The 27,392-nt window shown below is 41.0% G+C and overlaps 1 protein-coding gene across 3 annotated transcripts in view; it reads left to right on the top strand.

The window, feature by feature from the left end:
- The first annotated feature begins 2,499 nt into the window (after positions 1-2,499).
- Positions 2,500-27,392, top strand: part of runx2b (RUNX family transcription factor 2b) — an 84,932-nt gene continuing 60,039 nt past the window's right edge. The window contains exons 1-3 of one of the 3 annotated variants that reach the window (XM_055506384.1): positions 2,500-2,588; positions 2,969-3,028; positions 5,104-5,206. In XM_055506384.1, coding sequence (XP_055362359.1) covers positions 5,122-5,206 — 85 coding nt within the window. In that variant the 5' untranslated portion in view covers positions 2,500-2,588; positions 2,969-3,028; positions 5,104-5,121. Of the gene's footprint in view, positions 2,609-2,968; positions 3,029-5,103; positions 5,207-27,392 lie in introns of all 3 variants that reach the window. The other 2 variants (XM_029141103.3, XM_055506382.1) reach the window with 2 other exon arrangements.

Genomic DNA, 27,392 nt, shown 5'->3' with positions numbered 1-27,392 from the left:
TCAGAGATTTCTTCGTCAAATAGACAGACAAAACCATAGACCGACGACAGCAGACGATGCAAGATATGAACCATCATCCCAATTCCTGTGTTTTCATCTCATAGTGTATAATTTAAACTTGACAACTCAAGTTCTCTTTAGCGCCGGCATCGCACCACTGTGACCATAATGAGTGTGAACGACGCTGGTCTGAGCACAGGTTCATTTAGATGCTTCTGATCCTCAATCTACTCAGAAAAGTTGGAACCTGAGCAATGTGATGTGCAGAGAAAGGAATGTGGACTCTTCTTTTCCACTGCACCTCCCACAGAAAATAACTCACCTCATGAGGTCACTAAAAATAATAGGAATAAAAACATCATTGATTTGATTGTTTCATTCTCTTTGTCCCGTTGGCCTATTACTTATTATGCATAATAAGCAGTAATGAATGACTCTAGGAGTTGAGTCTGTGTCTCCGTTCCTTCTCTCACCTGCTGATTGGTCAGTACAGAACTCACTGTTTATTTTATCTATAAGCTAAGAAATGTAACATGTGAAATAAACCCCTACATTTTCTCTGTGCAAGAATATAGAGTGATGGTTAAATTGGGACTTTTTGGTGGGGCTGGAACACAAAAAAGCTTTTAAGGAAGACACGATGACTCAGCGTGGTAACATTTTGTCCTTTTGATGTTTTGGGACACATAACATCCATCCTAAAACTGGGCATTTAGAGAAACATCCATCTTTTATTGTTGTAGAAACGTCTGTCTGTAGAAAAGTCTGTCAGTATATTTTCAGTAGCAAAGCTTCACCATTATTAAAAAAAAGGGAAACCTTTTGCTCTTTGAACAAATCCAGGTTTGAATTCTTTATTGATTTAAAAGGATCAATGCCCTGCTACAATACATTTGCTTAACACAGTTTCGTTAATCAGTGTTATTTATTTATTTGTGATTATTTATTAGGTCGTAGCCTATGAAAGGTAATGCTCTCACTTCCAACTGTCATAACTACATGCTTTACCTCCTCATGCTGTGCTACATGAATTGATGAGTTTTCTAGTGAAACTGGTGCAGATCCATCATAGCTCAGTCAGAGACAATTCAAAAAACAGCCTCAGACGGAAGAAGAGAGTATGAGAGCTTGTGAAGATTTCCAGACGACGCCTCCGTTGCCATAGAGTCAAATCAGCCACACTGTAATAGCCAAGCTGTTTAAAAAGTACCACGTTTTACATCTCATTCCATGAATTATTATTCCCGATTCTCAGAACTGAAAGTGGATGTGTGTTTATTTTGAAGAATGTTGATGTTGATGTAGTGTCATTTAATTGTAGAAATACATTATGTGTAATTTATCATGACAGCAAGAGTGACAGTAGTCTTACATAATTCTGGTCTCTCATCACAGTTGTATAGGTCAGCCTGTTAAATTACTTGTGACACTGGCTTGTATTTTTTACAATCTAATTAATAAAACTCATCAATACAATATCAAGATCAATAAAACCTGAAAGCCTTTTTCAAACAGTGGTTTCCAGTCTAAATTAAACACCATTTGGGACCATTTGGGTAAAACATACAGTATAATATAAAGTAAATATAAAGTAAAATGTCCACAGGATCTGACATCAGTCAGAATATATTAGCTCAACGTGTGCCACCCCCCAGGGCTGATATAGACAGGTTTGTAATTATTTAAAATAATTATTGATGTTCTCTGTCCCTCATCCTTTTGCATTTAAAACAAAGCCCTCAACATGTGAAAAAAGTCAAGAATTTCAGCTGGAATTCAAGGCGTCTGGAAAAATTGTGGTATTATTCATCCAGGAGTGACGTCTGTTTTTAGGTGCACACTCATAAATAATGGAACAAGAGGTAACATGATCGGCTGTAGCCAGGTCCGTCATTTTTCCCTGATTATTTAAGCCGATGAAAGGCCTGGAGCTAGTTTGGTGTCGACGGTTAAAAGAAAAACAATGAGTGGGATACTGTAACATTGTTTAAAGAGGAAATATTTGGCATCTCATCAAAATACTGGAGCATGATGGAAGACAACCAAAGTGTATGAGCATATATTTCTGTATCATTGTTAGGATCTAGAGTCAAGAGGCATCTTCAGATCAAGTACCTTCTGTCTATGACTTGACATGAAACATGTCTTACAGGAATTAAAGGAATAACAGGGTTCGTGCTGCAAGTCCTTCATGTGAGGATTAATGTGTTGTTTAGGTTCTTCACAGCACAGTCGCTTCAGGCTCAGTCTTCTCTTCACTTGTGATGCTTGTTAACTTTAAATGGCGGCTTAAAATAGTGTGTAGAGCCTGAGTGACACGTAGACATTAACACAAATTAACAACCTTAACTGCTTAACTGCTCTTTATTGATTCACTATGCGTGGACTTATAATGGAAAAATGACTGAAACTGACGGAATAAAATGATAATTTCAAATATCACTTTTCTCACTTACAGTTTTTACCAAGCTGCTGCTGTTCCCTCCGGTCCAGCAGGTGGCGCTAGCACGTGCTACCTGTTGACCAGGTGTACAGACACACTGACTTCCAGCGAGTGGCCGCTGTGATTGGGCGACGAGGAGCTTCAGGTGCAGTCTTGGAGAGAAGTGTATATTTTCAAGACTAAGCTTAAATGAATTCCTTGTTTTTTATAAACAAACTCTCAACAACAAGGAACTGCTAGTTAGAAAATGCCTGGTCCTGGTGTCAACTCTGTTTAAGAACGTTAACTGACGTTAGCTTAGAGACTAAGGTTAGCTAGCTAACGTGGCTAATTAGCGTACATCAATATGGTTCCATTAGGAAACCAACGCTTACGCCTTGTAATGCTCACACATGATATTTTAAATGTATATGTTAAATTGGCTTAAAAATATTATATGGAGTTTAAGCTAGAATTTTTTTATTGGGGAAGTTATTATTATTATGATTATTAATGATTTGAAAATCTTTTGTATTTGTCGTTCAGTTGACAGAACACTGAGTTAGAGATCAACGAGACAAACAGTCAGACTCAGGCAAAGGACAGGTAAAAACGGTGATTATGTCACATCTTTACTTTTTCTTGTTTGTTTTGACACTAAAGAAGTGACTTCATTTGGTTCATTTATTAGTAATTCCGATAAATTTATAATCTAAGTGATGCTTTGTAGATCAACATAGTTGTTTCTAATAAATTTATAAAAAGCTGAAATGAACGATATGAGGTCTTAATGTGGTCAATATTACACAATAGACAACTTCACCCCTGCACCACTTATATTGGATTTTAAACCTGGAATCCTTACATATTTTTCATAATTAAAACCTTCAACAACAAATTGTTAAACTATTCTCTTTCCTCTAAAATATAGTAAGTAAGTAATTAGTAGACTAAAGGTCGGACTAATGTTGCAAGTCAGAAATATCACCACTAGAGCGCAGGATTGCGCATGTAATGTCTTGGTCACTGCAGAGATCTACAAGGTCGGTGAGATTACAGATTTATAGATGTAGTCATGTGGTATTTAACTTTGGTTAACTTACTATTGAAGTCACAGCTGTAATTGAAAGTTTAATTCAAAATACTAGTCTAATTTAATTTGCTTAAGATGACTCTTAGTAGGCAGCACCTACTGTAGGAGATACACTATTTGCCCTATAGCAATTCTTTTCAAAGCTCTGTTTTATGTGTTTCTGGGGCTCTCAAAAATAACCTAACATGTCAGACACAATTGAAAAATAGCAAAAATGACCTGCAGCACGTACTTGTTACCTGAGGCAACATACTGTCAGCGCAGACTTCACTTCTTCTGTACACCAACTCCAAGGCAAAAGAGAAACCATGTGTGCAATCTGATACCTGTTGACACAGTGTCTAAATGACAGTGCTCTACAAACATAGAGGCAGTGGGGCCTCCTCTGGGGACTTGTATAAGCTGCAGCTCCTGTGTACAGTTTAAATAGGTTGTAGATGATTAGACGGATCATATGGCCAAGGGATAAAACCGCAAAGGGGTGCTCTGCTCTGTGTGAAAACATTAAGGTGCTCATTATGATTACTTACGACCTGTTGACTCACTAAAATTGCTGTGAAATTGGCCAACTGTTGAGGAATGCTGAGACCAGACCAGACAGTAATTGCATTTCCTGTTAGTCTCTTGACTTCATCTCTTTCCCTCTCTCGTTATACCTTTACTGTGTGTGTGTGTGTGTGTGTGTGTGTGTGTGTGTGTGTGTGTGTGTGTGTGAGAGAGAGAGAGAGAGCACCTATTCATATTCACTTGATCATAAATTGCAGATTACATTAGATTTAGTGTAGCACACTGAAAATGTGTGGAATAGTATTGCACACATCACACTTAGGTCACATACTGTATTAGGTGAAAAGCCCCAGTGAATGTTTTTGCAAGACTCTGCTTTGACTAGACCTCACAAATTGTACTAACCTCTTTCAGGTTTAACTCGGCTTTACAGGATATTTTGATGCCACTGATTGAAGCACTGGCCTAAAAAAGGTGACTTCAAACTAGAGTAGTTTGGTGCATGTGCCTGTAGGGCTCATTTAAAAATCGCCTGCTGATGGGAAATGCATTTCTAGAGAACGGTTGACTGCATCCAGGCCTTGTAATGGCACTAAGCTGTGAGAACAAATGCTCTCCTCCGTGTCCTGTTCGATAAAACCAGGGTTTGGACATATGCCTTCACTTGGGGCTTGGCAGGATACAGTGACTTGCTGAGGTTTGAAACCCCATTAAAAATTGTCACTTTGTTTTAAGCAGCTGCCACACTTGTGAGTCCCACATCCTTCTGGAAAATCAATCAGAGCCCCAGAGCTGGCTGGGCATTGGCCAAATGACATTCACACTGTGATTGTCTCAGTTGTTAAAGTATGTTTCTCCTAAATGACTTTAGAGTAATGATGTCTTCTATTTTTTGAGTCAGCTGAATTAAAGGCATCTGCTTGACATGTCATTATTTATGAAATTCTTACTGCATACCTGAGTAAACATGATGGTTACATGTGGGCCAAGGCAACTGTATTTACTGAGTTTCCACTAGCTACAGCACTTACTTATGATGAGTGTTTTCTTTCGTGACATATCTGCTTTACTGACTTGACAGAGAGGATCGGAAAACAGGATGACCCAAGCAAAGCAGGCAACCCATACTCCAACCAGCAAATGCGACATGCCTGAACCTTGTGCAGGATGCATCTTTAGAGAAGGTCAGTGACATAACTCTTGATTTGATGGTGACAAAGGGTCTCAGTGCTGCCATTTTGTTCACCGTCAGAGAATTGTGTTTACATCTTTTCAATTGCTTCATTTCACTGGTACATTCACTTATCTAATAATTTTTATTTTGTGTTGTCTTGGTGTGGAAGTGGAGACTTCTGTTTCACCGCATTTACGTCAATCTTTTAAGAGGGGCAATTTGAGGTAGTAAAAAAGTTTTGGTGGAAAGAACTTTGTTTTGTAACTGAAGAGGAAAATACTCAGGATCTACTACGTTTACTGACACTGGACACAGCCATAAATCAAGCCTGAGTGTATTACTATGTACTACTCGATGGCGCCAGGATTTATTATTTTGTGTTAGATGTCTTGCCAGTGGTTTGAACTGATTGGTTCTTGGGGGGCAGCCCAACAAGCTGAACACTCAACTGATATTATATCATGTTTTAAAGTGAAACAGGTTAGCATGTTGGGTTGTTTAAGGCCACCTGATGTTTTCCAGTATCTACTATTCTTTGTAAATTTCCCTCTTTAGCTCCTTATAGCGCCAGTCTACCCACTAGTTAATTGCATTCCTACCTCTTAGTGTTGTTAAACCATCACCAATAAGACCAAGTCAGGAGAACTAAAACAGAAGTTTTCAGAAGCCAACCCAAAACAGGCAAGTAAAAGTGAAAGCTTCCATGGAGCTCAACTAAACTGATGGCCACTACGTGGTGCCTGTTACCAGCGTTGGCCGTCTCTCTGTCTTTCTACTGTATTTCTATCCCTGTCTGGCTCTCTTTTACAGTCATGCACACATACACATATATGTGGAACGGTTTTGTCTTGCTTGCTGGACATCAAGCTTGCAATTTAGTCCTTATAGCATGCAGATGGTTGGTGTCACTCCAAGGTAAACCTCAGCTCTGGCAGACAGAATTTACAGTACCTGCCAGCAGCCTCCGCTCTATCATGGTCTAGTAGCACCCACCAACCCAACTCTCTCTAGTGGGCGTTTGCGTAGCAAATCCATACACACTGTCTAGTTCCTGTTGTGCTTCTGTCCTCAAATGGCTAAAGATGAGTTTAAACAAGCCCAGAAACCCAGCTGTTTATTGTTACAGGTATATGCAGTCAAGGCCTAGCGACAGGGGGTGAAAACGTGACTGTTTATTTTATATCCAGTTCTGAAGTGTGCCTGGCGACGCACGGAACAGGATGAATAACACATTTAGGAGGGAAGAAAGACAAAAAGCAAAATAATCAACACTGGACCAAAAGGTTGGAGCGGTATGCGGAAGAACTTGGTCAGAATTTTGCAAAAACAGCACGAAATTGCAAGACCAAGACGTTAGAAGAAACATGTTTTCTTCATGCCTTTATAAAGTATTTTAGAGCGGAGAAAAGTGGGATTAAAGAAAGAAACATTTAAGTTTTTGTCTGAAAGTTAAAATGTTTGGTTAGGCTGAGTGCCAGGCTGGAGGACAGACTGCTGTAGTTCCCCGGTTCTGGAGGGCCGTGAAGCGGAGGTCAGCTCAGTCTAGTGGAATCAAATCCTGTGTCTCCCACCCACAACAACAATGTGGCATAATGGGCCAAGGGCATAACATGATTATGTTGTTTTGTTCTATGATGAGAAGTTCGAGCCCTGCCCTCGCTGTCTGCTTGGATTAAGTAGACGTGTAAGGCCGGCCTAAGCAAAAGCCAGGTGCCTTATCCTGTCACCTTGTGTGGCACAGGAACAGCTGAATTAGCACAGTCTGGTGTAATAAATGAGATATGCCTAGTTTGTACATGTAAGCTGTTCAACAGTCCAGTGGTATTCTGACCTGATGACAAAAGCAGATAGACTGTGATGGTAAAGCGCATTATAAATGGTATTGCTTCTGCGCGATGAAAGTATAACAACCCTCCTGTTTATCACCACGTGAAAGCTTGCATAGTTGCGTGATGTTTAGTAATGGGACTTACACGGAGCTGCGGATATAAAACTATTTGAAATGCTAGACTGTTACAAGGCCCTGCTTAATCAGAATGAGCCATGGTTTTCAGATGGTATTTAGATATGTAATGCTAACAAATGAGGTTTTGCTATAGTAGCGGGCCCTTAATGTTATTTTAGCAGCCAAGTATTTCTTTTTGTAGTGGTTAGAAGAGCTTAGACAGTTTCCCGAGGCAAAGATTAAGCATGTTTGGGTTTGCTCATTCTCTTTTTCTTGGGGAATAATGGCTATATTATCGCCATGAAATATTAGTATGCAAAGTCTACAAATTCGTTATTGGCAATGGGTTGAATCGGCTGAATATGCATTTCTCATGAAGCTGCTTTAGCCAGCGTTTGTCCCCTTTTCTGATCTTTTTTCCTTCCACCTCCAACTTCTTCGCTCTACATCAAGGAATGCATTTTTTGTAGTCACACCCTCTGTGCTCCTGACAGGTAGCAACTGCATGAGAGGACAGTTTGTACTGCAGAGTTATGCAGGCTGCAGGGGCCCATGTTTGGCTTGGATGCCAGTGAATAACATTGTATAGAGAGGAAATTAAAAATGCAGGGTTGTAATTTACTGGAGAGTGGTACTGATTTAAAAGCTTTTTTTTCTTTGCTTTTTGGCGCTTTGCTGGAAGCCTCCGAATGTGCAACAGTCAAGTGTGAACTGAGGTTCGTTGTACTAGCAAAAACAACCAAAACAAAACTCCCAGCCTTCTGTAGTTCACCCCCTCATGGCAGAAAAGACCATTTTAAGGTAGGCTTTCATGAAGCTCAGATTTAAAACATGCCAGCCTGATTTCTTATACATTGATAGGCAGGTTAAGTATTGGCATCGGTACTTAGACTATGGGTTTATTTGCTAGCTTGCCATGGTGGTGACTGATATCATGACTAACTATTGGTCTCACATTTACCATGTGTTGCCAGCTTGTGGTCGCTGTGGGTAGATCCCTGGTGCCAGACAGGTAACAACAGTTTAACAGTGTATTGAATGTAACTTTACAAGGCAATCAAGCTTCCACAAAATCTAAATATCTGCCAGTCATCTCATTATTTATGAATGCCACTGAATCACGCCAGTAAAAAAATGTGTTTAGGTTTTCTGTCTGCTATTTCTGACTGTGTTGAGAGAAACGCCAACACTGACAAATGACAATGAAAGAATTAAATACTGGGATAGAGGACCTCAGCCTGACTAGCTGCTGAGTTAAAGGAAACTGCACTCTGATTTTTTTACGGCCTTCTCCCTTTATAAACCTCAAATTTGCTGCAGTGTAATTCAACCACTTCCTCCCTTCCTGTGAATTCAGGCAGTCAAGCAGGGTGAAGCCAAGTAGTTCAGGGGCTGCTGTGGCTTGCAAACAGCTGGCAAGGTACTCACTATACCTTTGGCACCTGTGGGTGGGCGTCAACACTCTTGGCTAAACAAACAAGACCAGCATCAAGCCCTTAATACTGTCATGATCTGAGAAAAGAGCGCTAGGGAGCCAAGTAGCAGACAATTATGCTGACTTCTGCTTGAGCTGCAGTATAAAGTCAAGACTACAATCAAATGATATCAAACATTAACTTATTCCTCATTTTCCGTGATGTTAGTGTTTAGTGTGAGGTGGTGCAGATATTTCTTAGGTTTCCTTTGCTGTCCTGCAGATGGCGATGTTGTCCTGGTTTGTGATAATATATTGGCAAAGGCAAAGCCGCTATGTGTGAGGCCTTTTTCCTAATTGGTGACTTTTAACAAGCCAATTTAAATGTCTTTCTCCATCTCCCGTTCCCTCTTGGCTTCAAGCCTGATATGAACGACTTTGTTACATGTTCAAAGTGAGGTGTAGATTAAGGAAGAAGGTGATGGGTGGGGATTTTTGGACTTAGGTGTGGCCAACCTTTGGAGGCCAAACGCCCACGCGAGCGTCTGGCAGAATGGCACCTTCTAGGACAGAGAGGTAAACTAGACGGATGGAGTGGCAACTGATTTGTTTGCCTAAAACAAACACACACTGGAAACATGGAAGATGTTAGGTTAAAGGGACGCACACTGCTACCACCAGTGAAATTTTCCTAAAACAAGATGAATAAAAAAAAAATGCAGAGCCTGATGCTTTAAAGTAAATGAGCGAAGAGAAAGGGGGACCCTCCAGAGAGGAGTGAAAATTTCCACAGGTTTACTTTGTTTATGTGGGGCTGGCAGGGCCTTATACCGAGGAAAGGATTGTGGGCAAGTTGTATTTGTTGCACTCCAGTGTTTTTCCTCTAATTTTGTGTCTGTTATCTTTTTGTCTCATTCTTCTCCTCTTTCCTCAGTGTGTCTCAGGTCACTCCTTTGCCTCACACACTACCTCTGACCTCACAGCCTCAATGTGCTGACATGTGTGAGGACAAGGAGACAGGCCTAGAGGGCAAATCTAAGAACACACCACATTTTTCCTTTTTAATAGCCAACCCCATCTTCACCTTCTCGTCTCGACACACAGCTTTTTCTCTCCACTGTGGGCGTTCACAACAATGGTGAACAAAGCTGAATCACAGGCCTTTTTGCTAAAGTAAGACATTTTAGTGTTTTGAAATCCACACAAGCACATTTTGAGATCACCATGGCTTCATCTCCATGAGCACACAGACGTTAACGCTGCATCTCTCAGACCTACCTGAGTTTCTAGCATGGCAGGTGAACCCAGAACATTTGTTTATGATGAACTGTGATTTGTCATCCCCACTGACGTCCCTTCATCTTTCCTGAAGTTTTTTTTATGTACCATTAAATGCTCCTCTGCCCCCTATGCGTCCCCCTGCTTCAGCCCAGCTGCTGGTTTGCATGCGTGTGCCTGCCCAGCGACGCTGTGATTCCCTTGGGATGAGAAACTAGCGAGGCGGGGGGCTCGGTTGCTGATGGTGGTCAGATTCTGAATGAGCTGAGCGGCCGCAGGAGAAACCACAGCGTGTGTGTGTGTGTGTGTGTGTGTGTGTGTGTGTGTGTGTGTGTGTGTGTGTGTGTGTGTGTGTGTGTGTGTGTGTGTGTGTGTGTGTGTGTGTGTGTGTGTGTGTGTTGCTGCGTGCATGTTGGTGTGGTCCCCTGTCCCCTGGGTTAACACACCACTGTATGTCCTGCAGATCCAGTAGCAGCAAAACAGACCTTTAAACATAATCACATGTGTGTACACTCACATTATGTATTTGTGTCTTTGGGCAGTGCTGGTTCACTGCTGTTAAAAGGATTATGAGTCCAGCCAGTTTGAATAATAGGCCATTAATTAGAAGTAGCTGTCGTAAAGAGATTCTCTTTTCTTATAATAGTGTGTATGACATTTGGCCTAATAAAGCCACAGATGCACACGGTGGTAAAGCATGACCACTAAGCTTAGCATCTGAGAGACAATGGTAAAATGAAAGTAGACAACAGTCTTTATTTTATATGTAATGTGCTTTAAAGACTCATTAGTTTGAGCCCACTGAGCTTTTAAATCAATTGATTGTTTGGCTGACTGAAATACATTTAAAATACACTGACAGCATTACTCAAAATATAAAGAGATTTTATTTTCTGGTGATGTTTGACTCATGTGACTACTGATTGTATTGTTTATCATTATCTTAAAACTGAAAAGTCCCCGTCTTGCCTCATTTGAGATTACTCCATATGTTGCTTAGTCAGGAATTCTTGATGATAGTTTGACATTAACCACCACGGATGCAAACACAGTTGCTCACTCTGTGTCAACACCGCTGGTGTGCGGGTGGTGGTGGGTGGGTTAACGCTGGTGGTTCAACCTGTCACTGTATTAATTTTGACAGGTCCTAACAGGATTAACACCCCTCAGCCTGCAGTGAAGGAACAAAAAAGAGAAAGTGAGAAATTGGGATGCAGCGAGGTTGTGCTTGTCATAATACACGCATGGACGAGATTGTATCTGACATACGTGAGGCCCGTTAGGCGTTTGCATGTGTATGTAGGATATATGTATAGTACAGTATATACATACATGGTTGCAGAATGTGGTGAGCAGCACCTCCAGCACCTCCAACCCCTCTTCACTCACTCGTGCTGTTTGTTTTTACAATTGCATTGTGGGCCGCCATCGCCGAACTGCCCCGGCTCACATCTGTCAAATAAGATTATTGGGGTTACCCTCTTCCCTCCTTTGCACTGAATACCACTAAAGCACTAAGCCTATAGCTCTGTCAGTGATGCACAATTGTACCAAGAAATACACACTTGCATGCAAAGCGAAAGGCTAACCAAAACTAGAATTTTACCCAACAGCCCAGCAGAAATAGAGACATGAAGCCATAACAAATGAAAGTCTTTTAAACAAAGAGTCCACTATTTTGAGTACAAACATATCCAAGAAAGGCTGTTTCCTTTCTTCAGTGACCGAAACAAAGGCGCTTTAAAATTTGGCCATTATGGTTTTGAGTTGCAGAGAAAAATTGGATTGGGGTTCAAAGTCTACTAACTGAAGGTCTTCCCAGTACAACAAAAGCTACGAAGCTTGGCCCGAGACAGGAAAACATGACCGTTAGACTTGTCACTGGAGAAGAACCTACTCTACAAGAAGTCTATTAGTATTGGAGAGGTATATAATCTCAGCAGGTACCTTGAATTTGCCTCCTTTAATACATCTCCAGTGTAGGATCTCACAAAGTATATAGATCCTCCCCCACCCCCCGACCAGGAAAATGCATCATCAACTATCTCAACATCAGAGGACCTGTGTGACACTTTAGAGTTAAATTTATATACAAGTTTAGTTTCCCATCCCAGGCTAGAGACAAACTGGTCAGGGTTTTACAGAGTTGTGCAAAGAGTTACAAATGGAGAGGCGTTATCTTCTACTTGTGGCTGCACTAATGCCTTCTGACTAACTGATATGTTGTAGTGTCAACAGTGGAAAAGGCCCCTCTGTTGAGTATTTTTATTTTATTTTGTGTGTGTGTGTTTGTGTGATTACATGTGTATATATGTATGTGTAAATGTATGTGTGTGTTTGTGTGTGTGTGTGCATATATGTATGTATGTACTGTATAGATTGTGTTTATACTATGTGTATATACTATGTGTATATATAATATATATTTTCTTTTGATTACTTTTAGCATCAGTTTTCCCATTATATATGACACTAATCAGAATTCATCATGAAAATGAAAAATCTCCAGAGCAGAAACAGCCTTTGTATACGCAATGATGAAATGACACGACAGCAAAGCACCAACAGAGGTGAAAGTGATAAATTTGACAGCTATGCTGTGAAAACACACGGAACTGAAAATCCCTTTTGCAAACATTCCAAGGTTCTTTGAGCACTTTTGCATTTATTTGTTTTTTAATTCGTTCTCATGCATTTTAATAGATCCATTACCTATAAATATCCCAACATACACAGGGACATATCCTTAACAGGGACCAAGAATAACAAGCCCAGGAAGGCTCGGATAGAGGGGGCTGTGTATTCATCATGATATGCAGCATTCAATTGCCACATTAATTAAGCAGCTTGAGGCAGCAGTGGCAGGATGATAGACAGGCTTAGTCACTCGAGGCAAGTCTGATACTGTGCCAAGTCCAAACTCCACTGTCCAGCAGCTGATTTATGGACAGAGCCATAGTATCCAGAAGTCATATTTTTAGTGGGCGGTAGTTTTTTTGCACATGTGCAGGGACTTAAGCGGTCCCCATGGGATGCCATTCGTCTCTCATCACTACCATGCTGATAACAACCTCCTTTATAGGAAACATACTTCCTATCCACCATTGACACACTCACCACCTGTGGTGGTCAGCTTCCTGCAAGAGTCACGTAAATACACAGACAGTGTTTAGATGACACTAGGTCTCTGGTATAGTCTTTTTTTTAAAAATGCTTTGTGACTCTGTGATTTGCGGATGTTTAACAGGAAGTTAATAGAGGAGTGTATAAAGCACAGCTTCCTTCCTGCTCAGACAGTGGTGTAATTTGCGCAGCTCCCTCACTTTGGCCTCCTTTTTAACCAATATTTCTTCCTTATGTCTCCCTCTATCCATTTGAATCTCCATTTTTACAAAGTAGTGAAAAATACGAGCTTATTTTCATGCCAGCTGCTGCTTGATGTATTCTAGTCATCAACTGCACGTGTGTGAATAAAGCGTTTCTGTAGTCATTTGAATATCAGAATGGCTGATTATGGGGATGGCATGCATGAGCACAACCCTTGAGGGGGCAGAGAGCAAAAAAGCGGGGATAGAAAGATGAAAAGACGTTCAACTTAATAACCATGTGTCTGGGAGTGCATGTCACGCAAACATCACGGAGCGCTTAAACAATTCGGCACCATTAAACAATGTGATATGCCCTGGTTATAATAAAGGTTGAGAAAAATTATTTCCTAGTTGGCCATTTAAGGTAAAAGCACAACTCTAAAGTTCTTTTCATTTAATTTGAAATTGCTTTGTTACTTTCCACAATAGTATAATGTGGGATTCAGGTAAATTAAAGTATTTAAATACATCTTAGTGTAAACAGTTGCTTGTGTTTATTAAATTTATGTACTGTAGATACCTTTGGGGACTGTAGATTAATGGGGTCCAAGACTATCTCTGTGTGGTACAGTTTCATTTTTTTATTTAATAATATGAATACTGCTCTTGTTATTAGATTTCTGATCCTAGTTTATTAAAGCTGGTATTATGTAGAAGCATGTTGCATTCAGGGCTATTTGCTAAATTGCATTTCAATTGCATCTTTGATAAACAATAGGCGATGGGTAATACAATACAATACATACAATAACGTTATATATCAGCCACTCACTTTGCCTTTTACACACACACTTTATCATCTGAATTACTCTCTGACAAAGCCTGACTGTTATACCTTTACTGTCTAATATACAGTACTGCATTTTAAGTTATCAAAATATTATAATCCACAGAACATAATATGGGCCTCGCTGCTATTATTACTCTTAACATTCATTACACAATTAGCAGCAAAATGTATGAACAGTAATTACATACTATATAAATAAAATACAGCTTCATCTCTGATTGGTTGAGTTCTCATAGCTAATGCACAGTGCACACAACAAAGACTGAAGTATGTCTTATGCAGCACTACATTTATCATACTAGATCAACATTTAGGAGTCATGTGATATCAACATATAGAAAGAACAGATTGTTAATGTTGCGGTGATCAAAACGCGCTGCATTTTTCATCAGTGTCAAATACCAGCAAGTGACAGGAGGCTGGAAACTGGCGGGAGCACTTGGCTCAATAGCTGCACAATAATGACCAGATGAAATGTATTCATGTATGCTGATCGGCTGCTGGTTCTGCTCATGATGTGTTGCTAAACCAGATGCTATATATTCAACTTCCTTTTTTTCTGACAGTGAAAGTGAAATCAAGACACGTTTTACAAAGACAAATAATAACATATACTTCACCCTAGTCTTACTTTTGAAGATATACAGCAATCACTTTCATATGTTTATCATCCATACTGTAGCACGCTGTACCAGGCTGCTGCAATCTTATCGTTACGTCGTAGAAATTGATAAATGCTCTAATTTCTGTGGCACACAGATGTGCATTAAAATTATAATAAAATCATTTTTGCCCAACCCAATTTAAATAAATCATTTTGAAGTGATATCAAAATAAAGCCAAAGATGTAATTGAACCCAGATTTCATTTTGACAAATGGAAAAAAAGGAAACTGACTTTATTTCATTTGCCACTGGGATGGTGCCTCTTTAAGAATGAAACCGCAAATTGCTCTCAACAATTCCTATACCTCTGGAGCTGACCACTTTAAAATTGGCCTGTTCGGAGATTATAAATATGACTATTTGATGGCTCTGTTATTATGCCTGAGAGGGGGGAGGAGAAGGAGAGTTTGTGGCTATAAGGACGGATGGTTTCTATTGATGTGGGCGAGAGCTTTGAGCTTCCACACCACACGCTTCTGTGCTTTGCAACAGGAAAAACACAGGAGATCACTTCCAAATGAAAATGCATGCGCACACACACACACACACACACACACACACACACACACACACACACACACACACACACACACGCGCCATATGCAGGCAATAGAGTGAAGTGATAAACAAAATAAACAGCTCGTCCCTCCACCACACAACACCCTAAGTGTTAGGTCGATGACAACACAGAGCCATGTTGCTATAAAGTAGTTCCATAAATTCTGAAATAAATATTGGTGTTTCAATGGTGTACCTCTTTCCATTTGTGCATATCTAACGTAATTTCCATGATTGTTTGTTGTGGGTTTTTATTGAGCTCTTGAACAGAAACAAAGACAAATTTTCATTCCTGGCTTCATTTAAAGACCAGGATCTTTATCCTCTGTTTACTTTGAAATGACCCATTCCTTTTATCTTCAGTACTGTGTGCATGATGGTGTTTTTTTTGGGCATTCATTTGTGGGTATGTGAGTTGCATTAGGCCGCAACAGCAAAGGATTTGCAGGAGTCTTGTATGCATCATAAGTCTTTATCGTCCCTGGTGAGCAGCATTTCCAGTAAACAGGCTGATTTAGAGGCTGAGTTTCTCATTTTGTTTGTGTGCTGTGAGGTCAAAAGTGGAGTCATGGAGTCAAATGATGAATGGCAAAAAAGTTAATCCCACAGCAGGAATCCTTAGCAATCTCATTTTAACAAGAACCTTGGGTTGTTTTCTCTCTCCCCCTTTTTCCTCTCCATTCCCTTTTGCATCTGGCCATCGCACAAGTACACACATTTCTGCCTTCAGCTGTGGGTAGATGCTACTAGGCTGACTCAGCCCTCCACACTATTCTTGGGTCCTGACAAACGGTGTTGATGTACTCTGTCTGATTGCCACACACCATAAACCAGTCTTTGTTCTCTTTGCCACTTGTACTCTCCTTCCAAAACTGCTGCTTCACCAACCAAACCAACTGATGGAGCGTAAGCAAACCACTGTAGATCAACAAAAGGAGTTTATCTTTCAGTAAGTGAGTTCTCCACTGTAGTGAAATAGGAGACTGCAACTACTGCAGTGGTCTGACATTAAAATAAACATGACCACAAGTACCTTAACGTTTTCCCACGCCTTTTTGGTTGAAGACGATTATGAATATGTTTCCTAACTGAAGAAAAGGCGTAATAAAAGCATAGCAGTAATCACCTTGCTGGTGTGGACTGTTGAGGAGAAATTCTTTCAGTACTCGAGGAAGGTGGTAAAGAAGAAATAGAACAGAAAATGATGGTTTGATAGTTTGGGACTGGAAGGGACTGGAATAAGAAGGTTTTTTATCAGACAGTCAACAGATCTCCCAACCACAGTCCTGACAGTTAAATGCATGAACGTTCATGGTGGAGCCTCTCACTTTCACAGTCTCCTTCTTACGGGGGCAAATACGCCTCATTTCGCGAATCCAGTAAAATAAATACAGTAATAAACGGAGGACGAGAAGAATGGCTCAGCAGTTCACAAACTGCCTATGCCGTCGTCCATTAAGATGTGAGATAAATTCAAAGCATATCTGATATTAGCGCGTGGCGGCAGGCCTCAAACTCAAACCATCTGTGCGCATGTAATCACGCAAGCGCTGGGAGAGGAGAGGGTAAAAGGTATGACTGTCACCACAAAAGGCACACACTGCTTATTATGGGTGTTGAGAGACACACGAAAGAGACTGCAGCATCTCTGAAAATAGCGTAGCCGTCATCATATTATCGCATTTGGGAGGAAATTCACGTCGCTACCACTCTCAAAGGGACAAAGGGACCTTTAAACATTCTCTGAGACATGAAGAGAATTCTGGGGTAGTGCAGCTCAAAACAAGCATGATTGATGGAATGCCTGAGGACAGCGAATAGACAAGATGTGGCAGTGAGAGGCAGATGTGCTGACAGAAAGTGTTGATCTGACAGTAGAGAGATCAGGAGGTGTGTATTTGGTCTCTCCATGACCCACATGTTCGGGAGCGGGTAAAGGGAACACACACACAGTTCTGGCTACCACTGCTCATCAGTCATCTGAGGAAGCAGACTCCACTTTTTGATATTTGACGTGGCTGCCATCAGCTGGAAATGGAAAAAGCAAAAGAGTTTGAAATCTTACGCTCCATCGAAAGTATAACCAACTTCAGCAGATTGTGTGGAATGTTTTAAAAGGAATGCAACTCTTAAAATAAGAGCCACAGACTACTTTTATCAGTTATATAAGGCTTAACATATGCCAACCACTAATCTAATGATGAATATCAAGTGCAGACTTTGTCAAAAGCTTTTATATTGAAGGTGTTGTGATTTTAGCAAATCTCTAGATCATTTTACCTCCTGAAATTGGAGCTTGGGTTGCTGGTCATAATAAATTATGTCACATAAATCAATCCTCTGAACAGGGGGGAGAAAAAGACCTTTGGAAGAAAATCTCCATTCATGATGGGAAGAATGAATGCATTGTCTGATCGGCACTGTACGGCGTTCCGCGTTAAAGAGACAAATCACCCCAGGCCTTCATGAGTGAAGCGTAGTGGGAGGCCAAGATGAATACAGTACATTTCCCCTCTGTGTTTCCCTCTTAGCTAAAACATAGCAATTAAAAAAATCCCCATAGAAGCAGCAGTTTGAAGGAGCCAGCAGCTCAGTGAGAGACACAGACCACGGCCCCAGCTTTAATTGAAACAGGGCCTAAAGTCTAACAGGCAAAACCCATATTTATTTATTTTTAGCCATTTAACATGTCTGAGATCTTTGTCTCGGGGAGCTAATTGCTCCTTCCGACAGGAAGACAGTGAGTCAATGGGTAGTTTATGTACAAAGAGATTTCAATCTGATCCCCCTCCTTGTTTTGAGCCTCATGGATTCAGTCGAAAATATGGAAAGTATGAGAGTCTTTTCTCAGTGTTACAACAAGACAGCATAATCCTCAACTGTTTTAGTAAAGCTGGTAAATATTTAAATTGTTTGTGGGGTGTAAACGTTAGGTTATTGCCGTAGCAGAAGAAGTGACTTTGTTTTGTTGTTTCCTGCATCTCTCTAGCCCATGACATCATGAGGTCATTTGTTTGAAAGTTTGATTAGGGGTCTCAGAAAATCCACAGAAATGCACAAAATTGTCCAGCCTTTTTGGCCTGGCACAAAGTCAAGGAGGAAAAAAGAGAGTTCAGAGTGAAAGGAATGTAATCATGGTGCATTCATGGATGTCAGTGCATTGAAAGATCCCTTTAAAATCCCATCCGATGAATCTCCCAGACTATTCCAGTAAAGTAGAAAATGGGAAATGTTATACTTTCTCTCTCATCGACCACACACTCACTCGACTATCAGCGTTAGAGGCCACTTGTGGAGTAACCAGAGCTGTTCATTCCTTTGTGCCCCTATTCTGATATTTTCTTTTATGCGACTTTCTGCATTAGATGACCCCTCGAGTTTACTTTTGTCTTCTTTTGCAGCTCATTCCTTGTTTCGCTTTGCCGTATTAGATGGACATCAGGTGAGTGGAGAGGAAGGAAGCAAAGACATGGTCACTGACTGAGCACATCTGTCTGCCAGCTGTGCATGTGTTTACACCTGACCCCAGCCCAGTCACCGTCTGGGTCGCTCCCTCACTCTCTACTTCACCCCTCCCCCCTTTTCCTTCCTACTGTCGAGGAAACTCTTCAGCTCCAGCTCAAATAAGCTCACTGCAGCAGTGTTTACTGACTCACCAGGTTAAGCCACCACAAACTCTGAAAATCGCTGAGATTCCAAGGTAATTAATGATGTCACCTGTAACTGAAAAAATAATACTTATCAGAATTAGGTGATGATGGATTTAGTGGGATTTTAGAGTCTGTGTCTTGGCTTACATGCAGTAAGTTTGATACTACTACACTGCATTTGCCCTATAAACACTACTGTAGCATTACATCATCTGCTTGTGCTTTTGCAAACACCACAAAAAACATACAGTAGAGTACCGTCACAATCACAAGACGTTTCTGTCCTTTCTTCACCCAAATGAAGCCGCCTTGAGAAGACAAGTGCTTACACTTGCATGGAAATGGGGAAGCCTTGGTTTGAGTGATTACTAAACAGTTCTAATCACCGTGATAAAAATAGTGCATTGAAATCAGCATTTGATAAACACGGCCTGGGGACTCACCAGAAGATGGCCTTTGATATGCAGGGTTTTCCCCGAGTCAGGTTTTGTCACTGTTTTGTAGGTGGCCAACCACTGGACTGAGTTTGGGCTGTAGTGAGACACACTGTAGGCTCAGAGAAAGACTTGGATTCTGAGCTGTCATTTTGTAAAAACAAACAAATCTTCGTAATCAAAGTCACTGTTTGAAGCAAGTCAGAGACCCATTTCGTCTCATCTACCAAACCGTGGGTTGTTTCAGTAAAGAAACATGTATTGTATTCAGAGTGCTCTTTAGGCTCCTTCTGTTTACACATACAGTATCTGTTATACTAAAGCTATTGTTGGCATTACAGTTTACTTTCATTTTGTTTAAAGCCCCTGTGAGTTGGCTGTTTGTTATTTGTCAGAAGATTAAAGTTATATGGTGTAAAAATTACAAACAGTTCTTTTATTCAGACCATTTTAATATGCTCTGCATTCAAGTTACAAGGTTTAAAACCCTGAAATCTATATTCGTGAAACTGAATATAGTAACAAAATTATATTATTTGTGTAATAAATGTAATATCTATTCATTATGTAGTACAATAAAGCATTTATCTTGTAATACCTCTCTGTAGTGGTACAGTAGTAGTAGTACTAGTAGTAGTACAGTAAGTGCTCAATTCCAGATGATATTTAATATTATTTCCCATTTGTAACCAAGGACAGCACTGACCCAGGCTGATTGTTAAAACAGGACAAAAAAACAACAAAATCAAAAACACGCTTACACAGTACTGTATGTTGTCAGACTGTAATTAGACATGATGAACTGTAAAACCATCAGTTTGTTTAGGATCAGATTAAATCTCTCTAGGTTTGGTCATCTGTTAAACAAACCTTTGTAACCACAGCTGAAAAATTCTCCTAATTAAATGTTATACTGTAATAACTCTAATACTGCCAGTGTTGCTTCACAAGCGACTTATGTAATTAAAAAAAAATCACTTCCATGTACAGTAGAGGCCTAACAGCCATCATCAGAGGCCAGTGGGTCTACAAGAGCTGATGGGGGCCACATGGATGAGCACGGCCTGGTGAGCCAGACAGTTACGGATCACTTGCTTTTAATTAGCGGCTTCATGTGCAGTGCGTGTGGAGCTGCGAGCCCACCACAAACTCATGGAAGATGTGACAGTTCCCCCTTTGGGAGACACGGCCCGGGGAAAGGCTCCAGTATTACTGCAGCGTCTCGACTCAACACAATGCCCAATGTGCACGCCAGACCCACGGCAATTAGCTTCTAAGGTTCCCCCTCGTTCTTTGCCTTCTCTCTTTCTTTTTAATGTCGGAGCTTGGAAAGGCTCAATATAATCAAGTCAAGAAAAGTTTATTCTGTTTAGAATTCCATCTGGTTCCAGGGGGGCTAATTTTAGCGGCGCGCAGGAGCGGTATGCAGTGAGGCTGCATGTACCATCCTACTTAGAGCAGTGGGGGGGAGAGCTCAACGCAGACACCCAGGCTCCTAGGCAATAGACTGGCCGACTGGTGTTTCTAAACACTGCTTTAGCCATTCTCCCATCACTCAGCACACCCTGTATTCCAACAAAATGTGTCCCTCTGGCACTTACCACAGGATCCGAGACTGTTCACCCCCTCCACCCCGAATCCCTCTTGCCCCCTTCTCTTTCTTCACCCTTTCTTTTTACTCTGTATCGGTAACTTGTACTGTGTTTCAGCGGTCGAGTATCACCTCAGCTGAAGGCCCTGCACAGAGAGTGACTTGCGCTCCAAGCTGCGATGCTTTGTGGTGATAGTTCTGATTGGATGTGGCACTTAAAATTACCTTGCTCTGACTGCGCAGTTGTTACATTTTCAAGTGGGACAGGCCGGCAAAAGTCAATTCACAGGGAAAGTATCATCTTTGTTTCTCTGTCTGACGACTGCAGGGTTATGACAAAGCGTAACTATCAGATTTCAGGTTAAAAAGTGATGCCTCCGGTCTTTGCACATATGGATTTTCTATTTTGGAGTTCTGCAGACATATCGTATAGTTCTATAAATATCACACCTGTGTATGAGTGGACATTTTGATGAAACATTATGATGTGTTTTGATTATATATAAGTACAAAATGTGCACATACTGTACTGCAAGTGTCTAAGGGGCACACCTGACTGAACAGCCTTTACAATGTAAGAACCTTTTAAGTTAAGAGAAACCATTGCCTGTGCGACTGCATCATCCTTTGAGTTGTGTGCTGAAACAGGAATAGAGGCAGACTTGTCCTCTGTCAGGCTTGCATTACACCAGAAGGGAAGCCTTTTCACGCCTAGCTGAAGAAACTTGAGAGAGCTTATATACGAGCTCTTTGGGACCTGCAGAAGCCAGTAGTGATTCAACCCGGTTAAGAATAACACGCCCTCACCTACTAAGTACTGTTTGGGCTAATATTTTCTCTTTGGAAAAAAAAACCTCTGGCCAGAGCACTGATTTCTTCTCGTCTCCGGACTGTCATTTGTCATTTTACATCGTATGTCAGCATTTCACTGTATAAGAAAACCGTGTGAATCCCCACTGACCATAAGTAGATTGTTTATGGTTTCACTAATTTGATTTCAGGGTATTTGATGGATCATGGACAAGGGCAGCGGCCACATAATCGCTGCATTGAGGCATTTATGCCCTTTATAATTAACAGTCTTTCACTAAAAACATCATGTTTTCTTTAACCATGGTATTATTTGTGCCCTGCTAATCAGAGAAATGTTTATTGCTCTGCACACACAACTCGGAGGATATAAATATCAGTAGTGTGTTCACTTTACATTTTTATGGCGTTGGCAGGAGATTTAGGTTTCCTGTAATTTATCAGCTTTAATTTGTGCAAATCGTCTAAAAGACTATTAAAAAAAAAGAGAATGAAAATGGTCATGCAGAATCAGAACACAGTAAATATTAAGATAAAACAGTCCTCTGTCCTTAACGTCCTGCTTTATCCACCCATTTACTTCAAATAACACCAAAGCAAAGTATGGATCAGTCATCAGAAAGTGCCGTTATTAATCTTTGTCTGTGGTCCTAACAAATGAAGCCTACAATCATATGGAAACAATCTGGCCCTCTCCCTTGAAGAGACAGAAAACAGAGCCAAATGAAGAACATCCTTTCTCTTAAGACCTGTAATTTGTTTTTATTACCTATTAGGTAAAACACCTCATTTATCAATGTCAAACTCCTCACAAAATGATAGCTGTCCACATGTAAATCAGCTAATGCGATGTATGGCTCAGAATTAAGTGGGCTCTTTCTTATGAAATGCTCTACTCTGTGGGCTCAGTGACCCAGCTAAGCCACCCACGACCAGACGTTTTTCTTTCGCATGGCTGTGCTGGAAGGCTGAGCAGAGAATACTTAAAAAACAGAACTGATTAAGCACAGACCAAACTGTGTTTCTGTACCCCTCACACTAGAGACCGGGCTCTGTGTGTGTGTGTGTGTGTGTGTGTGTGTGTGTGTGTGTGTGTGTGTGTGTGTGTGTGTGTGTGTGTGTGTGTGTGTGTGTGTGTGTGTGTGTGTGCGTGTGTGTGCGTGCGCGCTCGCTCGCTACATCCCCAGAAATTAACGCTGAATAGCATTAGCACAGAAAGTATGAAGAATAATTCCAGATGCAATGAACTGTTGATGTTACACTCGCTGGAATCCAGTGCATGTATTCTACATAAAGGATTTGCACGCTTTACTTATTTTTTCAGGTAGTCTCATTGTCGACTTTATTTATTGGACTTGCCTAAAATACTATAAACAGCCCAATAATGTTTATTAACACACATGAATAAATCCTTTGATTTATGTCACTCCAATTGCAGGTTTTTGTCTAACCTGTAGTGTTTGTGAGTTTTTAGAGGAGGATTCCAAATAGTCCTGCTTCCACTATTTACAAGTGCCTTTACAAATACTTACTCTACATATTGCACAATATGCCCTCATAAGCAACTCGGACCACTACTTTCATCTAGGCAAGAGCATGATGAATGACAGGTCTCGGCCGAGCTGTGCCAAGTAACACAACTCAAAATACATGATACGGAACCATCCAATACTACCGTAGAGCATATCTGTCAGTCTGGCAGCTCTCTCCAAAACAGGGACCACACACTCTTTATTAGAATCAGTAAAATGTCCCAAAGACGTGGCCTGACTGTGCTTTCTGCCTAGCTACAATGAACAATAGTAGGATTGTACTGCTCTCTTTTTCTTTTTGTGGCGCTATTATTTTTTCTAGCATTTGTTATTCTCACTTAAACTACGGGTTGGCTCCATGAGTGGGCCACAGCGCCTCAGAACCGGGCCTGCTCGGGCCAGGAAAAACCCGGCGGAGCCAGACGAATAAAAAAGCCAACGCGCCGACGCCACGCGGCTCCCAATCTGGTTCCTGTCAGGGGGACATCAGGGGAACACCCGCAACGCAATCTCCAAACGTCTCTCTCTTTCCCTTTTCCTTGCTTCTCTTCCTCCATCTCTCTCCACCCTTCGAGCGATACGTCTTACAGATGACTGAACCATCGCCAAGTGCTCCCAAAATGCCTTTTTTTTTCTTGCTCCATCTCTCTTTTTCCCCCAGTTCTGTCTTTATGTTTGGAGCCAGCCCACATGGATTGGGATCAATTTAGGATGAAATGATAATTACCCTGTCAGTTTCAATTCCGACGTGATGAAGTGAGAAACAGGAAATGTAATAAACATAAATGGAATCCCAAGCTCTTTTGATTGGGAGCGGAATTGAATCAGACTCCACAAACTTGGTCGAATTGTCAATTCCGTGCCATCCCTGCTGAGACGCAGTTATGCATTTATGCCTCGTCTCTCACCAAAACGCTGGATAAAGTATATTGCTTCAGATAATTACCAAATTCCACATTCAGAACTGAGACTATATGTCTGTTACAGTTTAGTTTGGAACTTCATGCATAAGAAATTACTTGTATCACGTCTTTCCAGAGAGAAACTAAGGAACTTTTTTCCTCCCTCAAAATCCTAAGCAGAAGCTGCACATCCCAATATATTTGATCACAATACAGTATATTTGGTGTTGGGAGATCAATGATAGCGCGCATCAAACGGTAGCCATCTCTAACCCTGTCATGTCGGCTGTTCCACAGCTGATGTATGGCGCTGATTCCTGCCGGGCCGCGTTGCGCTGCCTGGATTTGTTTAACCCAGCAGATCAACCTTCAGACAGGAGCATGTGTGCAGGTAATGGCTGCCAGATGAAATGAGGCCAGCTCTTAGAGGAGTAGTGGATGCTACTGAGGAGGAATGAAAAAGCTCACAAATACAAACTAGCACGTTGCTCATGGAACTGTTATGAGCACAACAATGCATCAAATACATTTAAAAGCACCACAGCTCCCAGGTTCATTGAAAGGTTGTGGAGATGTACTCCAGATTTATTCTCTAGATTTGACTGGTTGTAGAGTTGCCAGTGTGACTTTGAGCAAACCCTGTGTGCTAACAGAAGCCAGTTAGTGCCTGGATGCTGGCACTGGGAGCTAGTATTACAGCTAACAGTGAGGTGCCAGGTGATGTCTGGACATTGGTCTGGACGACTGACTGCCTGACCAACCACAGTCTAGCAGTATAAACGGCCCCGTGTAATGAGGATACACTGGAACTAATAGACCTTTTCCAGTTTGCATATTTATTCACAAAGTAAACAAATAAATGTCAAGGATTAAACACAGCGGGGGCATCTTTGGAAGGTACAGTGCCATGACCACCCAGGAGCGACAACAGCTTAGAATGATGAAGCTACTGTAGCCGGCAGCTTAGCCACTCATACGAAAATAAACAAAGACAAACCCAACTAACCCAGGATGCAAATAATTAATTGTGTACTGTACATGTCTAATATTCTCAATGAATAGGTTCTTAGCAGGGAATATTATAAAAAGGTCAGCGCTGTGTATGTTGGCGTGTTTAGAATTAGCACTTTTGGGATCTTATTTCATCTCTTTCACACTGTTTTACGGTGTGGCTTTTTGGGGAAAGCTAAAAGTAATTCTTTCCCCTAAACGTCATCATGTTCTAAACTGGTCAGCGTGACTATAAATTAATTTGTTCCCTTCGCTGTACAGACAGAAAACTTGAGCTGTAAATTTCCAAGGGCATGGATGGGGGAGCTCTATCTTACAAGCATTTATTAGTGAGCATGCTGCCTTTGATGAGGGAATATAAATTGGAATAGCTGTAGCAGACCATCTTTTTTCCCTTTACATAAGGATTAAAGATCCTAGAGCCAAGGAAAGACATACAACAAGCTGCAAGGGAGGTAGGGTTTAAAGAATAACACAAAAAGAGTAGAATGTACCACCCTGGCTCATGTGACTGCTTTTACAAGCTGGGTTCTTGCATTTAAAAATATGAATGGAGTAGCTGATATTTCACTTGACCTTCTGTGTGTGCAGTTGTCAGGCAGGTACCCACCGGGGAGCTCCCTACTTCTCCTGCAGCCTTATTTATAACGACAACCCACCAAGCACCAGGCCCAGGGGTTTGATAAAGAAACTTGGCGGTGAAAAGGCCTTTGCTACCAGCAGCCGCCCTGCAGCCGGCGCAAGCACGGCAAGCAGGGGAGGGAGTCAAGCCAAACTCTGCACCTGGCCTCTGCAGAGTCCGCCAAGTCTCTTTCCTGTTCCTGTTTCCTGTTATGACCTGTTTTTTTAGTTGTTCCTTTTTCTTTGACATTCCCCCCCCCCCTTTTTTGTCCACGTAATTTGGAGCAGGTAAAAGGGGCATTCAAGCGTTGAAGCCACCTGGGACAGCAGGTTGAGCAAAGTACCAGGGGAGCTTTGCTCTGGAACATGTCTGCAGGCAAATTACTCTGCCTTGACTAATTAGTCAAGCCAGCCTTTTACCTGGCAAGCGCGATGTCGGCATGTGAGTGTGTAACAGAGGTAGCACTGTCATTTGAAATATGTGAAGTATGACTAGACATTTAAGGTATTATTATTATTTGTAGCTGTAGTAATTTTATAATCAGCAAATATTAATTCTACATAAAATATATTATTAAAAATCTAGAATAAAAATCTTAATCGTAATCCATTACCTTTACTACATATGTACTGTATAACGTTATTACTGTAGTTACAATATCAGACTATTCACACATTTGCTTAACTCAAGGAGCTTGCTAAATGTCTTTCTTGCCTAATTTTAATGCTCTACTTAACAATAACACAATAACTAATGTTACTGTAACCAATAAGAACACCCTACAAACACTAATGTACTAATACTGAACCCATAGTTTTGAGGTACTTCCCTTTCCCTTTTTCATTTTCAAAAATATTTTTTTTACACATTTAGTTTGTTTCAGACCCTCACAACCGCATATAAAAAAGTATGCACATTCTGTGCCTAGATGTGCTGACTGAGTACAGCAATAAAATACAGTTTAAATGCTGATTATCTAAATGAAACAGTTAGATACACACTATCTATTTACTCATATAAACATTCTGTTGCTGTGAAGAAGTCTTCAGTGTTGAACACTGGGTGGCGCTGTTCAAGCTGAGGCTGATGTCCTGATAGCAGCAAACAGCAAAGCTAGAAGATGGAGCGAGAGAGTGAACTCTAGCAGCCAGTCTAACCGGTGGTCCTCTCTAACCATGCTCCAGCAAGATCTGGGCAATATTTAGCCATAAGAAAATACAAAACCCTGTTTCTATGATGGTAGGTTGAAATACACAAAAATCTGTAATGAAAACATTTTGGGAGACATATTCCCCTAGAAAACATACTCACATTTCAGCAGCAGTGTACATAATAATTATTCTGACCACTGTTTTCCTCCTCTTTCTTCCTCTTGTCCTCATCCTCCTCCTTTCCTGCCTTTTTTAAAAATACAGAAATAGATGGTTACTGTAGATTCCCATGTAGGGAGGCGCTGGTTTTTATCCAGGATGTACTTTGACTGCATTCTCTCATAGGGCTACATTTATAATGCTAATCAAACATTTATGGATAACGCCACATCATATGCAATGTGCATCATTTTTTCATACAACTAGGACATGCATTTGCGACTCCTAAACATCAGAGTTTCTTTGTGTGTGTGTG

The sequence above is a fragment of the Betta splendens genome, chromosome 24 (genome assembly GCF_900634795.4).
Source record: "Betta splendens chromosome 24, fBetSpl5.4, whole genome shotgun sequence".
In the NCBI taxonomy this organism is placed as follows: Eukaryota; Metazoa; Chordata; class Actinopteri; order Anabantiformes; family Osphronemidae; genus Betta; species Betta splendens.
The sequence above is the reverse complement of the archived record's forward strand: the minus strand, read 5'-3'. Positions and strand labels throughout refer to the sequence as shown.